At 41.2% G+C, this 20,474-nt stretch overlaps 1 protein-coding gene across 1 annotated transcript in view; it reads left to right on the plus strand.

Annotated features, from left to right (window-relative positions):
* The first annotated feature begins 10,513 nt into the window (after positions 1 to 10,513).
* The window catches only part of LOC122550367 (gamma-crystallin N), an 11,628-nt gene continuing 1,667 nt past the window's right edge, over positions 10,514 to 20,474 (plus strand). Inside the window, exons 1-3 of the mRNA XM_043691095.1 lie at positions 10,514 to 10,653; positions 15,171 to 15,419; positions 18,283 to 18,428. Coding sequence (XP_043547030.1) covers positions 10,633 to 10,653; positions 15,171 to 15,419; positions 18,283 to 18,428 — 416 coding nt within the window. The 5' untranslated portion in view covers positions 10,514 to 10,632. The remainder of the gene's footprint in view (positions 10,654 to 15,170; positions 15,420 to 18,282; positions 18,429 to 20,474) is intronic.

Consider the following 20,474-nt stretch of genomic DNA (forward strand, 5'->3'; position numbering starts at 1 on the left):
TAGTTAAATAAAACATTTATTAAAATATGAACTCTATCAAAATGCACAACAAAATAAAGTTATGCCTTTTTTTGTTTGCATTTTAACTGTGGTCTGAAGAAGTTGAAGTTCAAATATCAGAAACTATATTTGATCAAATGGTTGAGAAAATCGAGAACAGGTGGATGACAAAGGAAATATTTTTAGTTCAAAGAATTTAGCTGAATTACAACAAAATGATGAAAACTAAAGTAGTTGTATCAAAAGGCATGCACCAAAGAAGAATCTGAGTATATGCCAGAATGTTACTATCTTAAAACTGAAGTCCTGATGAGGAAATGGAGACCATCACATATTCAGGTAGGTGAAAAATGTTAGTCTTTCCACTATTGAAGCCAATATCTTTCTGACTTTTAACATCTATTTCTCTCTCCTCTTCCTCCTCTTCAACAAGTCGAGGAATCGCAGGGCCTACTTCACCTTAACAAGTGTTCCCCTCTTATCTGATATTTGCTTCGGTGTCTTTCCTATTAATTCACTAGCTATCATTTTATTTATCTGAGTACTTCCCTTAAGCTCCAATTCTTGCAATGATTAGACTAGATTAGATTCCCTACAGTGTGGAAACAGGCCCTTCAGCCCAACAACTCCACACCGACCCTCCGAAGAGTAACTCACCCCGACCCATTTCCCTCTGACTACTACATTTCCCTCTGACTATTTAGCACAGCCAATTCACCTGACCTGCACATCTTTGGACTGTGGGAGGAAACCAGAGCACCCGGAGGAAACCCATGCAGACACGGGGAGAATGTGCAAACTCCACACAGGCAGACACCCGAGACAATAATCTAACTTCTTTCTCAGATCAAAATGCCTCCTTTCCTTCCTACCTTTTTATCTTTAGCTAAATTATCTTTCTGTTTTTGATTACAACCTATTGCATGTCTTTGATGTTTTCCTAAACCAATTTTGTACTAAAACTCATCTCATAATACGGACAACTAAATGCTGCTACTATATTATCCCCGTGCGCACCATTAGACATCACACAATGCTATGTGACAGCATGATATTCTCCTTATTACACTTTAAACATCTAGCTCTAGTTCTTTTTATTCCATGCTGCTTTTTCACACAAAAGCAAAATGCTCCCCTTACAGGATGACGGGTATGGCATCTCTTACAATATAATCAACCAACTCGATATTGTATAACTATTCCATTAACACTGCTCCTATCTTGGGAAGGCAAAGGGATCCTATGATCACTGGGTGAGACATCTTTCTCTCTCTGCTCAAGATCTAAATTGCCCAAACCATAAAACTTAAAATTGTAAAAATAAACTTGCGTATTATAGTTTCTCCGACAGAGGAAGCTAACCTATCGGTCATTTTCACAACAGAACACGTGTCATCCTCTGTCCTACTACCTGACCCTTCAGGCTGGTGTCTGGGTTTCGGGATTTGACAGGATTTGGAGATGCCGGTGTTGGACTGGGGTGTACAAAGCTACAAATCACACAACACCAGGTTACAGTCCAACAGGTTTATTTGGAAGCACTAGCTTTCGGAGCGCTGCTCCTTCATCTGTGGGTCTCATTCCATCGGTTTGTATTGAAGCAGATGCCTTAATTCTAATGTGGCTACCACACTTTTCGCAGGATACCAACACTAGTGTACTTACAGGATGGTTTTTCATCTGGTTTCCTGTCCATCCTGACTCTGGGAGACTATCTCAATCAGCCACAATTAATTTTTGAGAATGGCAGCACTAATGATGGCACCTCTGAGTCACGCGGGCTGACAGCCGTCTCATATTTCTTCCAGGTCGATTCACCAACAGAGGAACTGTTTAAAATCTGTTTAAAAACAAGGTATTAATACAAGTCTAAAAACAATATTTGTCCATTGTTGTTTCTATCGGGAACAAACATGGAGATTCGACCTATCATTGCAGGAGATAAAAATATGTTAAAACACCTGCACAGGTAATTTCACAAGTGAGACTTCCAGGGGAGATGCCACCATAAAGACAGTCATAATTACTGCCGCTGTGAGGGGCCTATAGATAATTATGAGTGTCATCTGACCCTTGTTAGGTTCTTAGATTCACTCATATGGGTTCTACATCATCCATCCTAGATCAATTTTTGCTATTGGGCTTATTGTATCTCAAAGTTACCCAACCACTCTTTCTGCCCTGCCTATCATTTCAAAGGTTACAAACCCCTGAATAGTTAGTTCCCAGCTTTGATCTCATTGTCATAATCTCTCTATAATGGTTATATAATCATGCCCATTAACCTGTATTGGTGCCGTTAATTAATTAATTAAATTCTGACCACTACACACATTTAAATTGAGCCATTAATTTTGCCTTCTTACCATTTTATCGTCATTTGACTTTATTTGCTGCGTTTTCTGTTTGTACACTACCCTTTCCTGTACCATTCTGGCTATCAATATCAAATTTGTTGCCTGACTACCATATTGTAGAGAAACTGAGGACTGCAGATGCTGGAGATCAGAGCTGAAAAATGTGCTGCTGGAAAAGCGCAGCAGGTCAGGCAGCATCCAAGGAGCAGGAGAATCGACGTTTTGGGCATAAGCCCTTCTTCAGGACCATATTGTAGAGTCAGTCATATAGTACAGAAACAGACTCTTTGGTGCTATCAGTCCATGCCAAACATAATCCCAAACTAAACTAGCCCCACTTGCCTGCTCCTGGCCCACATCCCTCCAAACCTTCCCTATTCATGTTTCTGTCCAAATGTCTTTTAAATGTTATAATTGTACCCACTTTCTCAGGAAGTTCATTCCACACGCGAACGGTATATTAAGAAATTGCATCATTTTTAAAAAGTCTCACTCCTGTCACCTTAAAAATGTGCTCCCTAGTTGTGAAATTCCCCATCCTAGGGAAAAGACATCTAGTTAATTCTATCTATACCTCTCATTATTTTGTGAACTTCTGTCAGTCACCTCTCAACCTCCTATGCCCCAGTGAAAAAAGTCCCAGCCTATTCAGCCTTTCTTTCTAACTCAACCTTCCACACCCAGCAACATTCCTGGTAAATCTCTTCTGAACCATCTCCAGCTTAATAATATTCTTCCTATAACTGGGTGACCAGAACTGGACACAGTATTCCAGAAGAGGTCTCACCAATATCCTGTACAACCTCAACATTATATCCCAATTCCTGAGTAAGGACTGAGTAATGAAGGCAAGCATGCCAAATGCCTTTTTCACCACCCTGTCTATATGTGATGCAAACTTCAAAGAATTATGTACCTGCACCCCAGGTCCCTCTGTTCTACAAGACTACCCAAAGCCCTACCTTTGCTTGTTGTACCAAAATGCAATACCTCGCATAGATCCAGATTGAACTCCATCTGCCATTTTCAAGCTCACAGACCTGTTTAATCAAGATCTCTTTGTAATCTTAGAAAATAGTCTTCACTGTCTACTGTGCCACCAATTTTGGTGTTGTCCACAAGATAACTAACCATGCCTTCTATATTCTCATCCAAATAATTTATATATAAATGACAAACATCCAACATTCATCCCTCTAATTAGTTGAAAGTATTCTTTATAGCCCTAATTACTCAATTCACAAGGATACTAGCCCCAACTAGTGGGTACAATCTGGGCACTATTATTACTGGTGAGCTGTATTCACTACAACTCACTTGGAATATAGTATCTCTGAGCATGCTTTCAATCTCTGTTTAAACCTGTGCCAATTTTAGAAGGTTAAGCCTGTAAGAATGTTGCTTAATTGGAACAGCATTTCTTATGTCTACATTATAGTTTAGTACTTCCCAGTTTATTCCTACATATGTCTCCATGTAATGATTCTTTCAGGTCCTCTTGATGTTCCTCAAAGGTAACTCAATAATTTATCCCAATTTTTGAGAACTTCCTCATTGTCCAATTTAATTTGAGGGATGCCAAATTCACAATCTTCTGGATTTGGTTCCTTGCTCTGTGTTGTAACTGATAATACATTTTCCTTTTGCTTTCCTTCCCTATCAAAATATCTTTTGAGCATATTCAAGTGACACACACAGAGTTTTCCTTCTACCTGCAGTTATCATCAAATAATTCAACTCACTCAATTTTATTTCAATTTGATAAAGCCCACTGAAACTTACCTTTAAAGGTTCACCTATCACTGGGAAGTAACACTAACACTTTATCTCATCTAACAAAATTACAAATTTTGATTTCTTGTCTGCTTCCTGTTTCATTACCTTTTGTGCTGCTTTTAAATGCTATGTAGCCAACTCACCTGCTCTATTTAATCCCTCCCTAAAATGTAACATGTAGTCAAAAAATGTGGTGCCTGATATCTGACTCACTAATTTTTCTTTAAGTAATTTCAGTGTTCCTCATGCCCAAAAACTAATTCACATGAACTGAATTTAGTTGATTTTCATTAGGTACATCATAATTACAGTAAGTACAAATAGAATTCCTTTATCCCAATCATCTGGATAGTCTTGACTATAGACTATCAACATGGTCTTTAAAGTTTTACGCCACCGCTCCCTGCGATTCCAGATGGTACACAGTGAATTTGAATTATTTTATTTTTAAACTATCCATAACTTCCTCAAATAACTTTGATGTAAAATTTGATCCTTGATCTGATTGTATTTCCATTTATTAAAATATGAACTCTATCAAAATGCACAACAAAATAAAGTTATGCCTTTTTTTGTTTGCATTTTAACTGTGGTCTGAAGAAGTTGAAGTTCAAATATCAGAAACTATATTTGATCAAATGGTTGAGAAAATCGAGAACAGGTGGATGACAAAGTAAATATATTTAGTTCAAAGAATTTAGCTGAATTACAACAAAATGATGAAAACTAAAGTAATTGTATCAAAAGGCATGCACCAAAGAAGAATCTGAGTGTAGGTTTTATTAGTCAGTGGTCGCAATTAATTAATAATATTACTGAAGATTTAATGAAATGAAAAGTAGTTAAAAAGAAAAATGAAGGAACATCACAACAGACGAAGGGAAATAGAGAGAGGAAAAGATGTAATTACTGGGTAGAGAGGAGATATGCTTCTAAAAAGGCCCACTTCTATACTGAAGAAAAAGAAAGCAATTGGCGTGAGAGCTTGTGGGGGCTTCAGCTAATAATATTTGCCCCCTGAATAAAGGTGAATTAGAGCAAGTTTTTCTGGGAGCCCAATAATAAAGCCAGCTGAAATCGGTGTAAGTCTTACATGGGAATGACAAAGATAGATCATTTGGTGGAACCTATTGGAAAATAGGAGGTTGATAAAGCTATTGAAGAAACCGACCTGAAATCAACTGCAGGGTCAAATGGCATTAAATTAAAGGATATATCATCGATTCATGCAAATGATATATCCTGGTTGCCAAGGATGTTGTTCTTGTGGATGCAGGTAGGGGTTATTCCAGCTGCCCTGAAAAACAGTAGGGCAGTCTTAATTCCCAAGACTAGTGATAGGAAAAGCCTTTTGGATACGTATTGTTGTTGTTGTGTCACCGTAGTCTTGCCAGACCATAGGGATTTCTCTCATTAGAGAGCAGCAACTGATGGTGATTTAACCTGAGGGCCACCAGACCTTAGGCGAGAGCAGAGGTTGAGAAGGAGAGTAGCTATAGATTATTGGCAGCTGAATACAATCTGCTACTCCTTTGCATTTTTACAAAAAGAATAGCAAAAATATTAGGCAAGGCAGTAGAGCTGAATCCAAGACAGAAAGGTTTCCTCACGCAAACCTCAGGTATGATGAAAATGTTGCAATTTTAGATAACATTCTAAAAGGGGCAAAGAGGAGTAAGAAGGATTTAGCACGTTGTCTTTATAGATTTAGCAAAGGCTTTTAATTCGATCGGGCACAAATTGCCATTTATGACCTTCCAACAGGTAGACCGCCTGAAAGAATGTATTCATTTAATTTATATCACAATAATACCACAGTAGTAGAGAGATATAATAGTAAAACTGATTTTGTACAGGTAGCATATAGTGAAGCAGAGTGACTCTTTGTGCCCCACTCACTAGGTGGATTCTCAAATACGTTCATTGGAAGGGCTGCGATTAGGCGTTTTTAAGAATGAACTTGTACACTGTTCAGCCTTGGCTTTTGCAGACAATGTGGTATTCTTAAGTGAGTCTTATTTAGGGATGGTGAACAATTTGAATATCATTAAAAGGTTTTGCGAAAATACCGGCCACATGATTAATATAAAGAAAATAAAAGGATTTTGGTTTTCTTATAGAAGTAAGACTTTTTATATAATCATCTCAGTAATTGGAAGCTAGGAGAAATGAGATCCAGTACATCTTCCCGGGTGAGACTGAAGATATGTTTAGGCCCTAAATTGTCCCCCGGTCGGGCATCGACAGGGCCAACTGTGAATACAAGTTAAAAGAATGGGCAGAGAATTTAAGAACTTCTGCATTATGCCTGAAGCAAAAGGTGGAGACTTTTTAGAACATTTTATTCCTAGTATTATTATTTAGTTTTATATGAAGCGTCACAGAACCTTTTATGACGACTTGACACTTTTATTCAGAGTTCCATAAGGGAGATTTTACACCTGCCACGAGCAATAACTGAAGGCATCCTATATGTGCGGAATATAGATAGAGGATTAGGAATTCCCAAGTTGCAACTTCAGATCCCTATTGCAGTGATAAGAAAGCGCGAGGCCCTTGAAAATGTTTTTGGATAAGGTAATCCATGCCTCTTCTAGTTTAGTAAGGGGAACAAAATAGAAGATATAAAGGCAACAACAAGGTTAATGGTCCTTCGTGAGATCTGGATATCCGAAGATGACTGTTTGCAGTTCGAAGATGGAACAGATGGTGATAAAGGATGAGGCCTGGAGATTGTGTCGAGTTTGAATTACAAAGTTTGGAGGGAGAAAGAATTATTGAAATGGACTAACCAACAATATCAAGAGCTGGGGATGGGATATTTTAAGAGCTATAAGATTCCCAATGTATGGATTCAACAACATTCTATATGAAAACTTCCAAGTTCATTAATAGTTTGCTATTACATTGCAATTTGTCACCAACCAGGATGACTTTGATACACAAAGATCCCTTGTGAACAAAGAATGTTGAAAGTGCAAGTCCCTGATTGAGACACTTTCCCACATTTCCGGGTGGTGCCCAGTATGAAGAATATGAGAATCAAGAGACACAATAAGATAGTGCCGAAGTTGTACCAAATTATGGGCAAGACCACATTTGGAGTATTGTGAGCAGTTTTGGGTCCCATATCTCAGGAAGGTCGTACTGGCCCTGGAGTGTGTTCAGAGGAGGTTCACCAGAATGGTCTCAGGAATGAAAAGCTAAACATATGAGGAAGGCTTGAGGACTCTGGGTCTACACTGGATGGAATTTAGAAGAATAAGGGGGGATCTAATTGAATCTTCCAGAATACTGAGTGACCTGGACAGAGATGTTGGGAAGATGTTTTCATTGGTAGGAGAGACTAGGACCCAAGGGCACAGCCTTAGAGTAAAAGGAAGACCTTTTAGAAAAGAGATAAGGAGAAACTTCTTCAGCCAGAGAATAGTGAATCTATAGAATTCACTGCCACTGGAGGCTATCGAGGCCAGGTCATTGAGTATATTTGAGACGGAGATAGATAAGTTCTTGAATGTCAAGGGGATCAAGGGTTACGGGGAGAAAGCGGGAGAATTGGGTTGAGAAGCTTACCAGCCATGATTGAATGGCAGAACAAACTTGATGGGCTAAATGGCTTATTTCTGCTCCTATGTCTTATGGTCTAAGTTCATTTGGATTACTTTTGTGGAACCCTGTATAAGAGATGAAGAGGGAAAATGATTGAAACCTGATATAAGTTTCCGGGAAGATTCTGTGGTTATGGTTGTAGATGTGACAGTTTGCTTTGAAAATGAGGATAATGCTGTAGAGAAGGCTTGGGACAAAAGCGTTGTTAAATACAAGCATTAGTCAACACAGATTATGGAATTGACTAAAGGGGCTGCACCATCATTTTATGGCTTTATAATGGCTGCAAGGGGTAAGTGGGCAAAGAAGAATAATAAACGTTTGAATCAGTTGGCAATTCAGAATTTTGAAGTATTTGCTCAAGAAACCTCCTGATGGACGTTATTTTTGACTCTCGAAATGCTTCAGATTTTTAATGATGGCTAAAAGACTTTATCTATATAGCAAGATTTTAGATTGCTCATAGAGCTATATCTAGTTTGTTTGAGGTTGAATTGTTATTAATTTTAGATTTATTTGAATTGATTTGGAATGTCTTAATATTTAGCTTTAGTATTAGATTTTAAGGTTATTATTTAAATTTTATTAATAAATTTTTTTGGTTTTATTTACTACTAAGGATGGAGGGTAACTGGGTGGTTATTATTTCACAATAACAACACATCATATGATGCTATCAATGGGTAATATAATCTAACCGAACAGTGGTCAGTTTTAGTTCCTTTTCCATCCGTTGGTGAACTGCATTGTCACATTGTGCCTTAATATTCCTTCCCTTTCATATCCAGCTACAGTTAACTTTATAGGGATGACTAAATAAGTATCGACGAGTGACTTAAAAACTCAAAAGACATACTATTTGTACTGCTTTAATGTTGCTATTCTATAGGACAGAGAATAAATGAGGTAATAATAAGGGTGCGTTAAAAGACAGATCATTTCATGGAGATAAGTTGAATTTTCAAAGGTAGCCACAAGGAAGAATTTATAAATTGTCTTCATAGAGTCGTCGAGATGTACAGAACAAGAACAGACCCTTTGGTCCAACTCGTCCATGCCGACCAGATATCCTAAATTAATCTAGTCTCATTTGCCAGCATTTGGCCCATATCTCTCTAAACTCTTCCTATTCATATACCCTTCCTTTTAAATGTTGTAATTGTACCAACCTCCACCACTTCCTCTGGCAGGTCATTCCATACAGGAGTCACCCCTTAAATCTATGCCCTCTAGTTTTGGACTTACCCATCTCAGGGAAAAGACCTTGTGTATTTACCCTATCCACACCCCTTGTGATTTTATAAACCTCTATAAGGTTACCCCTCAGCCTCTGAAACTCCAGGGAAAATAGCCCCTGTCCTTTCAGCCTCTCCCTATAACTCAAAACCTCCAACATTCAAGGCAGTGTGCTAGAAAAATATGTTGTGGACTCTACTAGTCATAGTACTGCGCAGAAACAGCTCCTTCAGCTCATCAGGCCTATGCTGACCAACTACGTTAATCTCATTTATCTGCCCTCGATCCGTCGCCTACTGTGTCCTGGCATTTTAAGTGCTCATGTAGATGATCAGACTAAGTTGGATCTGGTAATGAGTAATGAAGTAGGTTTAATAAGTGATGTGAGAGTAAACAATCCCCTTGGGAACAGTGATTGTAACGTGGCAGAATTTAACATTCAATTTTAAAGGGAGGAACTTGGATCAGAATCAACTGTGCAAAAGTTAAATAGGAAAAATTACATAGGGATGAGGGCAGAATTGGCCTCCTCTAACTCATCTTCCTTATATTCTTAAATAATGTGCATTTATATTGCCCCAACATACCGCAAAGTGTTTTATCGCTAAAGAATCCTTTCACAATGTCGCAACTTCTGGTGTCAGAAACAAGATGCTCTGTCACAGAGAAGCAATGTTAGAATTGAAAGGTCAGTCTTTACTTGCTGCTGTTGGACATGTTGTAACAATCGGATTTGCAGTGACCATAGCAGCGAATAGGAGCAGATCATCTATCACCACGACCCACCCAGTGAGGCAGTTACTGAGCGTGGAAAGGGCAGATGGGAACAAAATTGCTTCACAGCAAAAGAGCAGATTCACTCTTACAGGCACTGCTCAAAGGTTGGAAATATGAGTCAAGCTCTTTGGGATGTCTTGATGCTAAATCAGGTGCTATCTGAATGTGAAATCTTAAAAACATTTAATCTTGCTCACTGTTGTTGCACCTCAGTTTGTATCTGAATTCATCAAGGATCTTATCTGAAAGGACTGTAAACCTACACTGACACTTATCATATTATCCTCTTATACTGGACCGAATGAGTACAATTGCAAAATTTGGGAGCAACTTCTTTGATCAAGCTTTCAGTGACCTCAACCAATATTTCCTGCCTCGGGTGGATTTTCCCTCTGTGAAGCGCTAACTGAGTGGTTTGAAAGAGTGCTCCACTGCGTGTATTTGACAAAGCAATCTCCAAGGTACGAGCTCCACTAGCACAGACATTGTCATGTCTCACACATGGGTTACATTTCCTCTTTCGGATTCAGGCAGCTGCCAAAGCCATCCCAAATCACAGTAACCCCCAGTTATCACCAGCAGGTTAGTGGCCCTGACTGAAAAGGTACTAATCCTCCAAAATCCTTGCCCTCGAGGGAATCTTTTGTTGGAGCCTCCTCTGCGGCCACAAATGCCCAGAATCAGCAGAATCCTTTCCAAATAATTCTGTGAGCAAAGCAAAATCTTTTCAGCTCGGCTTTGCAGTTCCATTGATGAGGTGGCCTCGCGAGAGGTGGAACATTCCCAGCCTCCGAGTTATATATTAGGCTGTCCAATTATTCCCGGGTGTCAAAGACATTTTGGCATTCAGCTCCGTTGGACAGAATCCGGCAGCAACATGTCACAGTATTCGGGCAAGGTGAGCGACCAATTCAATTTTGCCTTTGTATTTTGTGTGTATTTTTATAAAGCTCTCTGTCAAATCCCATTCTAGAGATTTCAGCATGAATTCTAAGCTGACTGTCCCACTGCAGTACCGAGGGACTGCTGCACTGTATTTTAGATTCAACCAAGAGCCCCATCAAATTTCTCAGTGAAATAACTCCACAGAGGCTGGTATCCTGTCACCAAGATACCCTTTATTTACACGTGCATAGTACTTGACATGATCCAGCTCCCTCAGAGCCAGCTCTCAGCATGAACAGACCCTCTGACACGCCCGTTTATATCTGTCAGGCAGGGCTCCCCGAATGAACCAAGTTAACATTCCCAATCAGGGAACTCATATTCTATGAAGTCCGTCTGGCTACATCACTTTAAGTCCCTCTTTAAGTCCGGGGACGTAGGCTTGTTCTTTCTCTTGTAGCCTCTCCTGGGGCATCTTTGCACTGAGTATGGTTTGCCTGGCTCAGCCTCAGATAAGGGCAGTGTGTACCAGACTGTAACCCATCTCTTGTGCCCGAAACTTCTCGGAAAAAAATCATCCTTTTCTTCAGATGGCAATGGTGTCAAGGCTGTGACATCCAGCAGCCTTTGCAGCTGGTTCTGAGGGGCGAGGTATGTTTTGCTCCTGCCCGATTGCAAGTTTGCAGCTTTCATGTGGCCCACATGCCTGTTCAAGACCACCTCACCTACCCCAACTTTGTACGTCACAGGACCTGACCATACGTCAACCATGCCTCTTACATGACCCATGCAGGACACAATTTTTCAGACCCATGCATGACCCATGCTGGGCCATTTTCATGGTTTCAGGACAAATTTCATCCCCTGAAGTACATTGTCTCTCTCATTAAGTGGAGTCCTGTGTCCACCATCTTGCATTCTGATGCTATTTTAGTTTTGCCAGGACTGGAGCTTTTTGCGTCCAGTCTGATATTGTCAACGGTGACCGGAAGGATGTACAGAAAGTTTAAAACCAGAACAGATTGTTCTAGTAGTGGAACCCTTGGTGGTTTATCTGCCAGCTGGAGACAGCTCAAGGCATCCACAGTTGCTACTTGGCCTCCCAGACAGTGTTCCAACTTGCAATTGTATGCATTTGGAATGACAGCCCACCACTATATTCAACCTGAAGCAATGGGCAACACAGCCTTGTCCTCGTTGTGTAGCCGTAGCAGGGATTTGTGCTCTGTTACTATTACAAATTTACATTCAAAGATGACCACCAAATCTTCCTTCTCTCTCTGGGCATATTTGTGCTCTGCATCAGCCAATGTCTGGGAAGCATACACTATTATTGGGCATTCCACTCCATTGGGCCAGCTAGGAGCCAACACTACCCTGATACCAGAAGGCATATGGCATCGTATGTCAGCACCAGATCTGGGATCTCACTTGGGATCATAGTATACTAATGTCTTAGACAATGATAGCTGCTTCTTCACTTCCCTAAAGGCTATTCTTGGTTACCCTTTTTACCCAAGGCTGACCCCTTTTCAGATGTAAAGGTGCCAGGATGGAGGTCAGGTTACGTATGAACTTTCTGTAATAATATACCAAACCAAGGAAAGATCTAACCTCCAGTACAGAAATGGGAGCCGGGGCACCTTTGAATCCCCTCACTTTATCTTCCAACAAGTGTAGCCCGGTCTCGTTGATTCTGTAGCCCAAGTAAGTCATTTGGGATGCCTGGAACACACATTTTTCCATTCTAAGGCTTATGCCCACCTCAGAAAACCATCTAAGGACTACAGTAGTTCTTCTATAATGCGATGGTTGCGTACTTGTGAAACCCTGTGTTATAGAAAAATCGCATAATAGAAACAGCGCCTAAAGTGTTGATGATGTTACAGCCAACACACGTTTCAAAAGTTCACGCTTTGGAAACAGTGTCCCCAATTCATCAATTGCATTACAACGAATTTGTGTTAATGAAACACGCATTATAGCAGAACAACCTGTATGTCCAAGTTCTCTAAGTGCTCTTTATTGGTCTTCCATGTTATGAGCAAGTCGTCTAGACAAATGGTGAACTGCCCTTGTAAAATATTCTCTATCATCCGCTGAAAAGTGACACAGGCTAATGATACCCCAAATGGTAGTCTCATATATTGGGACAAACCTCTTATGGGTATAATTGTAGCATACTTCTGGGAATCCTCATCTAACTGCAATTGCAGGTACACGTGGCTCATGTCCAGCTTCATGAAGGACAGCCCCCACCCCTGTCATTTTTGCATATAAATCCTTTATGTGCGGGATTGGGTATTTATCCAGCTGTGAGAGATGGTTTACCATTTATTTAAAATCCCCACAAAGGTGAGCCAACCCATTGGGTTTCACCATTGGTATGACCAATGCTGCCCATTTTGCAAACTGGACTGTTTTGATCATTCCTTCACTCTCCAGCCTTCTGATATCTAACTCTACTTTTGTCCATAAGGCAAATGGCATTGGGTGGGCCTTGCAGATTTGTGGAATTGCTTCTTGGTCACCAGGCAAGGTGGCTTTGGTTCCTTTGATAGTTTCTGGACCTTCTTGAAAATTTTCCAAGTTAGCAAAATTTTAATTAGGACTTCACTCAGATAGCCACTTTCTATTAGAAAAATATTAAACCAGTCAAGGTGAATCTTTCTCAACTGAATCTGCCCCATCAGGCTTGGGCCCAAGCCTTTTACTACAACCAGTGGTAACAGAATCAGCTGCTTCTCATATGAGACTAGAAACAAAATTATATCCTTAATCTGTAACAGTTCCCCAATATAGGTTCTCAATCTAGTCGAGGTCTTGCACTTAACTTGAGGTTTGGAATCCAGAGCAGATTTTATTAAAACCTAGTTTGACAATCACTGATAAAGCCACGCTGGTATCGACCTCCATTAGAACCGGATTTAACCAGATGTTTATTTTGGTTCTGATTTGGATGTTGCTAAGCAATCTAACTGTTCCAAGCCTGATGTAGGTGGGATTTCCAGGGTGTGCACTCTCCTGGATACCGGCCTATGAGCTCTCTTACTGAATTCAGGCCGAGTGGGACACTTTTACTGTCTCAAGTCTGCATGCTGGCAGCAACTACAATGGCTTGTCAGCCTGGATCCTGAAGAAAATGTTAGCTATTTGGCTAAGGCTTGGCTTTGTTTTGGGATTTTGCTATGAGCTGACCCAGAGTCCCTCTGTTCAGGATATGTCCTAAGTGAAGCTATGCAATTGTCTTCACTCAAGCTCAATTAGCCTGGCGAAGGTGTCCACTTTCACCCTATAACTCACTGTATTCTCTAATTGCCACATTTTCCAATGATAATGCCAGTTGCAGTGCCTAATTGAACTCCAGTTGGGCTTCAGCTAGTAGGCACTTTTGCATGGTTACATCATTAATCCCATATACCAAACAATGTCTCATTAAGGGTTAAACCAAAGTGGCAGGCCTCTGCCAGTCATCCTAATCTAGTCAAAAATCTCGATGCAGATTTCCCTGGTTCTCAAGTTGCCAAATAAGACCAATAGCGTCTTAGAATTAGAGGAGGCTTGGGGTCATAATATTCCTTAACTAGATCCATCAACTCTTGAAAGGTTTTAGTACCTGGTGCCTCAGGAAAGGTTAAGCTCCTAATAACTGAAAAGGCTGCAGGTCCACAAGCTATCAGGAGAATTACTCATTATTTTTCACCTGTCCCAATGTCATTTGCCTGGGAAAAATAACCCGTGACTGATTACCTGGCATTGACATGTTGGGATTTACTGGGACTCCATGCAAAATTGACTGCCCCTTTCCATATCTCAACAGCAACTATGTTTCAAAAGTGCATGAAGCACGATAGCTCATTCTGAAGTCGTGGAAAGCAATACGTAAATGCAAGGTATACATTTTCTTCACTTAACGACAATGCTTGATAAAAGCAAATTGCACTCATGTCGAGATTTGTTTGTTTGATTTGCCACCTGGGCAAAGATTGAGACTGCCTTAGTGCAGAAGAGGCTGAAAAGAAAGGGGATAGGAAGAGAATAATCATCTTGTTTCATTGTGTTTAGATGCACATTAGCTTGGGCTTTTATTTCTGCTGTTCCTCTTTTTATATCTTGGTTTACTGCTTGTTCCTACCCTGTTCCCATATGTTTTGGATCTGCCCATTGGTTAGTTATAGTGAGAAGGTCAATTTGTAACATTTTGAGACAAGCCAAACATATTTAACAGAGCAATTATCTGTAATTATACAGTAAACCGTGATCAGAGGATTCTTTCTCTTATTAGGAAGTTTAATTTGAAATCATTAGAACCAAGAATTAATATCCAAATCTTAACTCATGAGTCTCAATGGTTCCTCAGATTCTTGTAGCTGTTTTAAAACTTATTGCTTTTTTATCTCTTAAGGTTCCATTCCATTTTCTGACCCCTTATCTGAATAGATCCCAGCTTGCTTCAGATTTCCTATTATTTGGGAGTTGGCTGAACCACTGGGGCATTGATTGAGGTATTTGTGCTCTTTCCTCCATTAGATCATCTTCTACGAGGGGAAATGTTTTACAGGCAGAAAACTGGAAGTGTGTGGAGACTGCGACAACTTCCAGGACAGGGGATTTCTGAACAGAGTGAATTCCATCCGAGTGGAGAGCAGTGCTTGGATCTGCTATGACCACCCAGATTTCAAAGGGCACCAGTACATCCTGGAACGAGGAGAGTACCCTGACTTTTACCGCTGGAATGCTCACAATGACCACATGGGCTCCTGCAGACCCATCAAAATGGTACGTTAGGACACGTCAATCGCATTGTGTGAACATGCTGTGCCGACATGGAAGATCCTTGAGCATTAAAGTGTTGGCTCAGCCAGCGATACCCCTGGGAGTGAAAATAAAGTCTCATTAATGAGAAAGCTCTGTGCCAGTTCACAGAACTGAGATGCATTAATTGATTATGATTCTAGATTTGGGTGTCACTGGCTGGGACAACGTTGGGGCTGGGACAGGGAATTGTGAATCCCTAGATGCCTTGAACAAGGTGGTGATGAGCTTTTCATCTTGGAGGACCGCCAGCCAGCGTGACACGGTGGATCAGTGGCTGGCACTGCTACCTCACAACAGCGGGGGACTCAGGTTTGATTCCACCCTCAGGTGACTGTGTGGAGTTTGCACATTCTCCCCGTGTCTGCGTGGGTTTCCTCCTACACTCCAAAGATGTGCGGATTAGGTGAATTGGCAATGCTAAATTGCCCATAGTGTCCAGGGATGTGAAAGGTAGATGGCTTAGCTATGGGAAATGCAGGATTACAGGGTTGGGGAATGGGGGAAAGGGGCTGGATGGGATGCTCTTCAGAGGGGTGGTGTGGATTCGATGGGAAGAATGGTTTGTTTCCACACTCTGGGGAAACTATGAATTCTGTGATCATGTGATGAACACACAGTACTTTTACTTACAAAGAACTCCAGGATTTTGCAGGATGGCTCATTCATCCAAGCACATCACATGTAAAAAGCTATAAAATGCTGAGAGGGACTTGACTGAGTAGGCAGTGGGAGGGAGATATCTCTGATGGGAGAATCAAGAAGTATGGGACTGGTTTAAAAATCATGGGTCTCCCATTTGAGATGACTATGAGAACACATTTCTATCAGAGAGTCATTAATCCATGGCATTCTTTGATTTGATTTATTATTATTGTCACATGTACGGAGATATTGAAAAGTATTGTACTGCATGCTATCCAGGCCAATCATACATTACAATACTACACATCAGAGTGATAGAGCAGAGTATAGTGTCACAACTACAGAGAATGTGCAGTGAGAGATCAACTAGAATATATGAGAGGTTCATTCATAAGTCTGATAATGGCAGGGAGAAGCTGCTCTGAATCTGTTAGTGTGTGTTTTCAAACTTTCTGCCCAATGGAAGAAGATGAAGAGAGTATAAATGGGGTGGAAGGAGTCATCAATTATGGCAATGGGAATTATTGACGGAGTCAATGGAAGGAAGTTGGTTTGCATGATGGACTGGGTTGCGTTCACAACTCCCTGTAAGTTCTTGAGCAGAGCATTTGCTATACCAGCTGTGGTGCATTCTCTTTCCCTGAGAACAGTAGAGAGTGTGTCTTTGAATATATTCAAGGCAGAGTTAGGCAGATTGCTGATGAACAAGGGAGTTAAGACTAATGGGGTTCAGGGAAGTAGATTGAGGCCACAATCAGATTAGCCTCTGTTTTTAGTAAATGCAAAATCAAGCTTCAATAGCCTTCTCCTGCTCCTATTTTATTTGATGGTAAATCTACCCTGAACTCTCACCAATTTTACAGATTGTATCCTTTATCACTGTGACATTTTTGAAAAATGTTAATGGGACATTGTCATCACTGGTAAGGCCAGCATTTTTTGCCTATTTCAGAGGGACACTAGGGATCAACCACATTGCTGTCTCAGGTGGGGCAGGTGGGCAAAGGTTTCTTTGCCCCTAGATGGCGTCAGGGAACCAGATTAATGGTTGTCACAGTCACCATTACTTAGGCTGGCTTTCAATTCTAGATTTTATTAATTAGTTGCCATAGTGGGATTGGAACTTGTTACAAAGGGCACTGGCTCCATGTGTCTGGAAAACTAACCAAAACCACCATGCCATCATCTCCCACGAGAAGTGTGAGTATTCCAAATATTCAATAGAACCATAGAAACAATACAGCACAGAAGGAGGCCTTTAAGCCCATCTTGTCCATACTGACCCAAAGACATTCAGATGCTCTTGGGGTGGCATGGTGGTTAGCACTGCTGCCTCACAGTGCCAGAGTCCCAGGTTCAATTCCCACCTTGGGTAACTGTCTGTGTGGTGTTTGCACATTCTCCCCCAAGTCTGTGTGGGTTTCCTCTGGGTGCTTTGGTTTCCTCCCACATTCCAAAGATGTGCAGGTCAGGTGAATTGGCCCTATTAAATTGTCCATGGTGTTAGGTGCACCTGTCAGAGGGGAGTGGGTTACTCTTCAGCGGGTCGGTGTGGGCTTGTTTCCACAGTGAAGGGAATCTTATCTAATCTAATCTCTTTGTAATCCCATTTTCCTGCACACAGCCTCCAGTCCTGAATCTTACAGCACTTAAGGTGTAGCTTCAGGTTTCTTTTTAAAAGTTAGAATCTCTCCCTCCACCATCAACTCAGGGAGTGCATTCCAGACATCCACCACCCTCTACATAAAAAAAAATTCCTTATAAACCTCTAATCCTTCCCACCATTTAGCTTGAATCTATCACCCCTCTGCCAAAGGAAACAGGTTCCTCCTATTTATTTTATCTTTACCCTTCACAATTTACGTCAATCATGTCACCCTGAGCCTTCTCTGTCATGAGCTCTGTTAGTTACTGCGGACATTCACTGCTCTCTGATCACCAGGTCAGTTATAGATTATATTTTAGTTTTTACCTCTGTCTCCTCAAATAATGAGTTGCCACGGGCAACAAAATGGCTGACCTGTCATGCCAAAACCACGATTCCTGCTTTTATTCCTGTCCTGTTTGAGCCCAGGATCCAGTAAACATGGGCATAGGGAAATATTCCAAGATTAATGCCCAGGATGGATGGGCACCAATGGATGACTTTTGTTCACCCTTTACGTCTGACTTGTTTTTTCAGCATGGCGAGCATTACAGGATAGAGCTGTTTGAGAACTGCGACTTCAATGGCCAGTGTATGGAGTTCTGTGAGGATTGTCCCTTCCTGCAGGGTAGAGGCTGGAACAAAACCTGTGTCAACTCCATCCGGGTTTATGGTGATGGGGCGTAAGTATCAATTCCTCTGTCAGCTTGAAGCTCTTGTCTGACGTAGTTTTGATCCTTTCATAGTTTCCTTGTACAATGTAAACTGTAAGTACAGACAGTAGCCCAAAAAACATTGATGTATATTATTGAAGAGATGGAAGTAGGACAGCTACTCCATCAAGGAGGAGAAAGTGAGGTCTGCAGATGCTGGAGATCAGAGCTGGAAATGTGTTGCTGGAAAAGCGCAGCTTATGCCCGAAACATCGATTCTCCTGTTCCCTGGATGCTGCCTGACCTGCTGCGCTTTTCCAGCAACACATTTCCAGCTACTCCATCAAGTCACATAACAAAGATGGAGACCATTTGGCCCGTTGTGTCTATACCAGCTCCCTGAAAAAGCTGCCCTTTTAGTCCCACTCTCTCAGCCCAGCAAATGTTAAATAAATCTCCAGTTCCCTCCCGAAAGTTATTACTGCATTTTCTACAGGGCTTTCAAGCACCAGATTTCTTTGTACAGTCTTCAATCTATGCCGTCTAGTTACAGATTTTCTTGCAAGTTGAAACAACTTCCTCCACCTCCTCTTGTAAAAAATGTTTACAATTTAAGCATCTGCATTAAATCACCCTTTAACCTACTCTGCTCTAAGGTTCTATCCCCACTTCACACAACTAAACTCTCTCATCATTGGCACTATATCTCCTCTTCAAGACCTTAAAGTCACTCCTAAAGTCTGGTGGCCAGAATATGACATAACAGCCTTGATGAGATCTAGCCTGTGCTTTGTAAGGGGTGGCTATACATTTCTCCTTTTTGTATTCCAGGCCTTGCTTTTTAAAGCCAGGAATTCCTCGTGCTTTTATTCAAATGGTTTTGCTACCTCCAGAGATTCATATTTCTGAACCTCCAGGAATCACTATTCCCACATCCGCTCTAAAATAATGGGATTAATGGGGCAGTGGGCAGATAGTCACCCTGGCACTTATCCTGGATTAGGGCATGATTGGAACACTCAGAGAAGAGGATTAATGTTGCAAAAGCACAACTTTCAGATGCTCTCCTGCTGCTCTATAGGAAGTAAATACAGACTCCCAGTGGACCAAATACAAGTGTAAAAAAGCCCCTTCTGAGTCCATGCCAGACCCTGTAGGCAAGTACTTAATGGGCCAAATCCACTTCTTATGTACCATAATCTTTCTGGCTTTAGGTCTCTTGTCAAATACATGGATCTGCCCCCAGACCCCACTGACTAGATCCCAAACCCTCAGCAGGGTTAGGCACAAGTGGCGTAAATATCTTGGGGCATAATGAACAGGACTAGCCCCAGAATCAAAAATCTCTTTAACATAAAACCCCCAGTGACATATAATTACTGTCAGTAACTGGGAACACAGGATTAGGAACAGACCACTCATTTCATAGAACATAGAACATAGAACAGTACAGCACAGAACAGGCCCTTCAGCCCACGATGTTGTGCCGACCACTGATCCTCATGTATGCACCCTCAAATTTCTGTGACCATATGCATGTCCAGTAGTCTCTTAAATATCCCCAATGACCTTGCTTCCACAACTGCTGCTGGCAAAGCATTCCATGCTCTCACGACTCTCTGTGTAAAGAACCCGCCTCTGACATCCCCTCTATACTTTCCTCCAACCAGCTTAAAACTATGACCCCTCGTGTTAGTCATTTCTGCCCTGGGAAATAGTCTCTGGCTATTGACTCTGTCTATGTCTCTCATTATCTTCAATTAAGTCCCTCAATACCTCAATTAAGTCCCCTCTCCTCCTCCTTTTCTCCAATGAAAAAAGTTCGAGCTCAGTCAACCTCTCTTTATAAGATAAGCCCTCCATTCCAGGCAGCATCTTGGTTAGCCTCCTCTGAACCCTCTCCAAAGCATCCACATCTTTTCTATAATAGGGCGACCAGAACTGGACGCAGTATTCCAAGTGCAGTCTAACCAAAGTTTTATAGAGCTGCAACAAGATCTCACGACTCTTAAATTCAATCCCCCTGTTAATGAAAGCCAAAACACCATATGCTTTCTGAACAACCCTGTCCACTTG

The sequence above is a fragment of the Chiloscyllium plagiosum genome, chromosome 5, assembly GCF_004010195.1.
Source record: "Chiloscyllium plagiosum isolate BGI_BamShark_2017 chromosome 5, ASM401019v2, whole genome shotgun sequence".
Taxonomy (NCBI): domain Eukaryota; kingdom Metazoa; phylum Chordata; class Chondrichthyes; order Orectolobiformes; family Hemiscylliidae; genus Chiloscyllium; species Chiloscyllium plagiosum.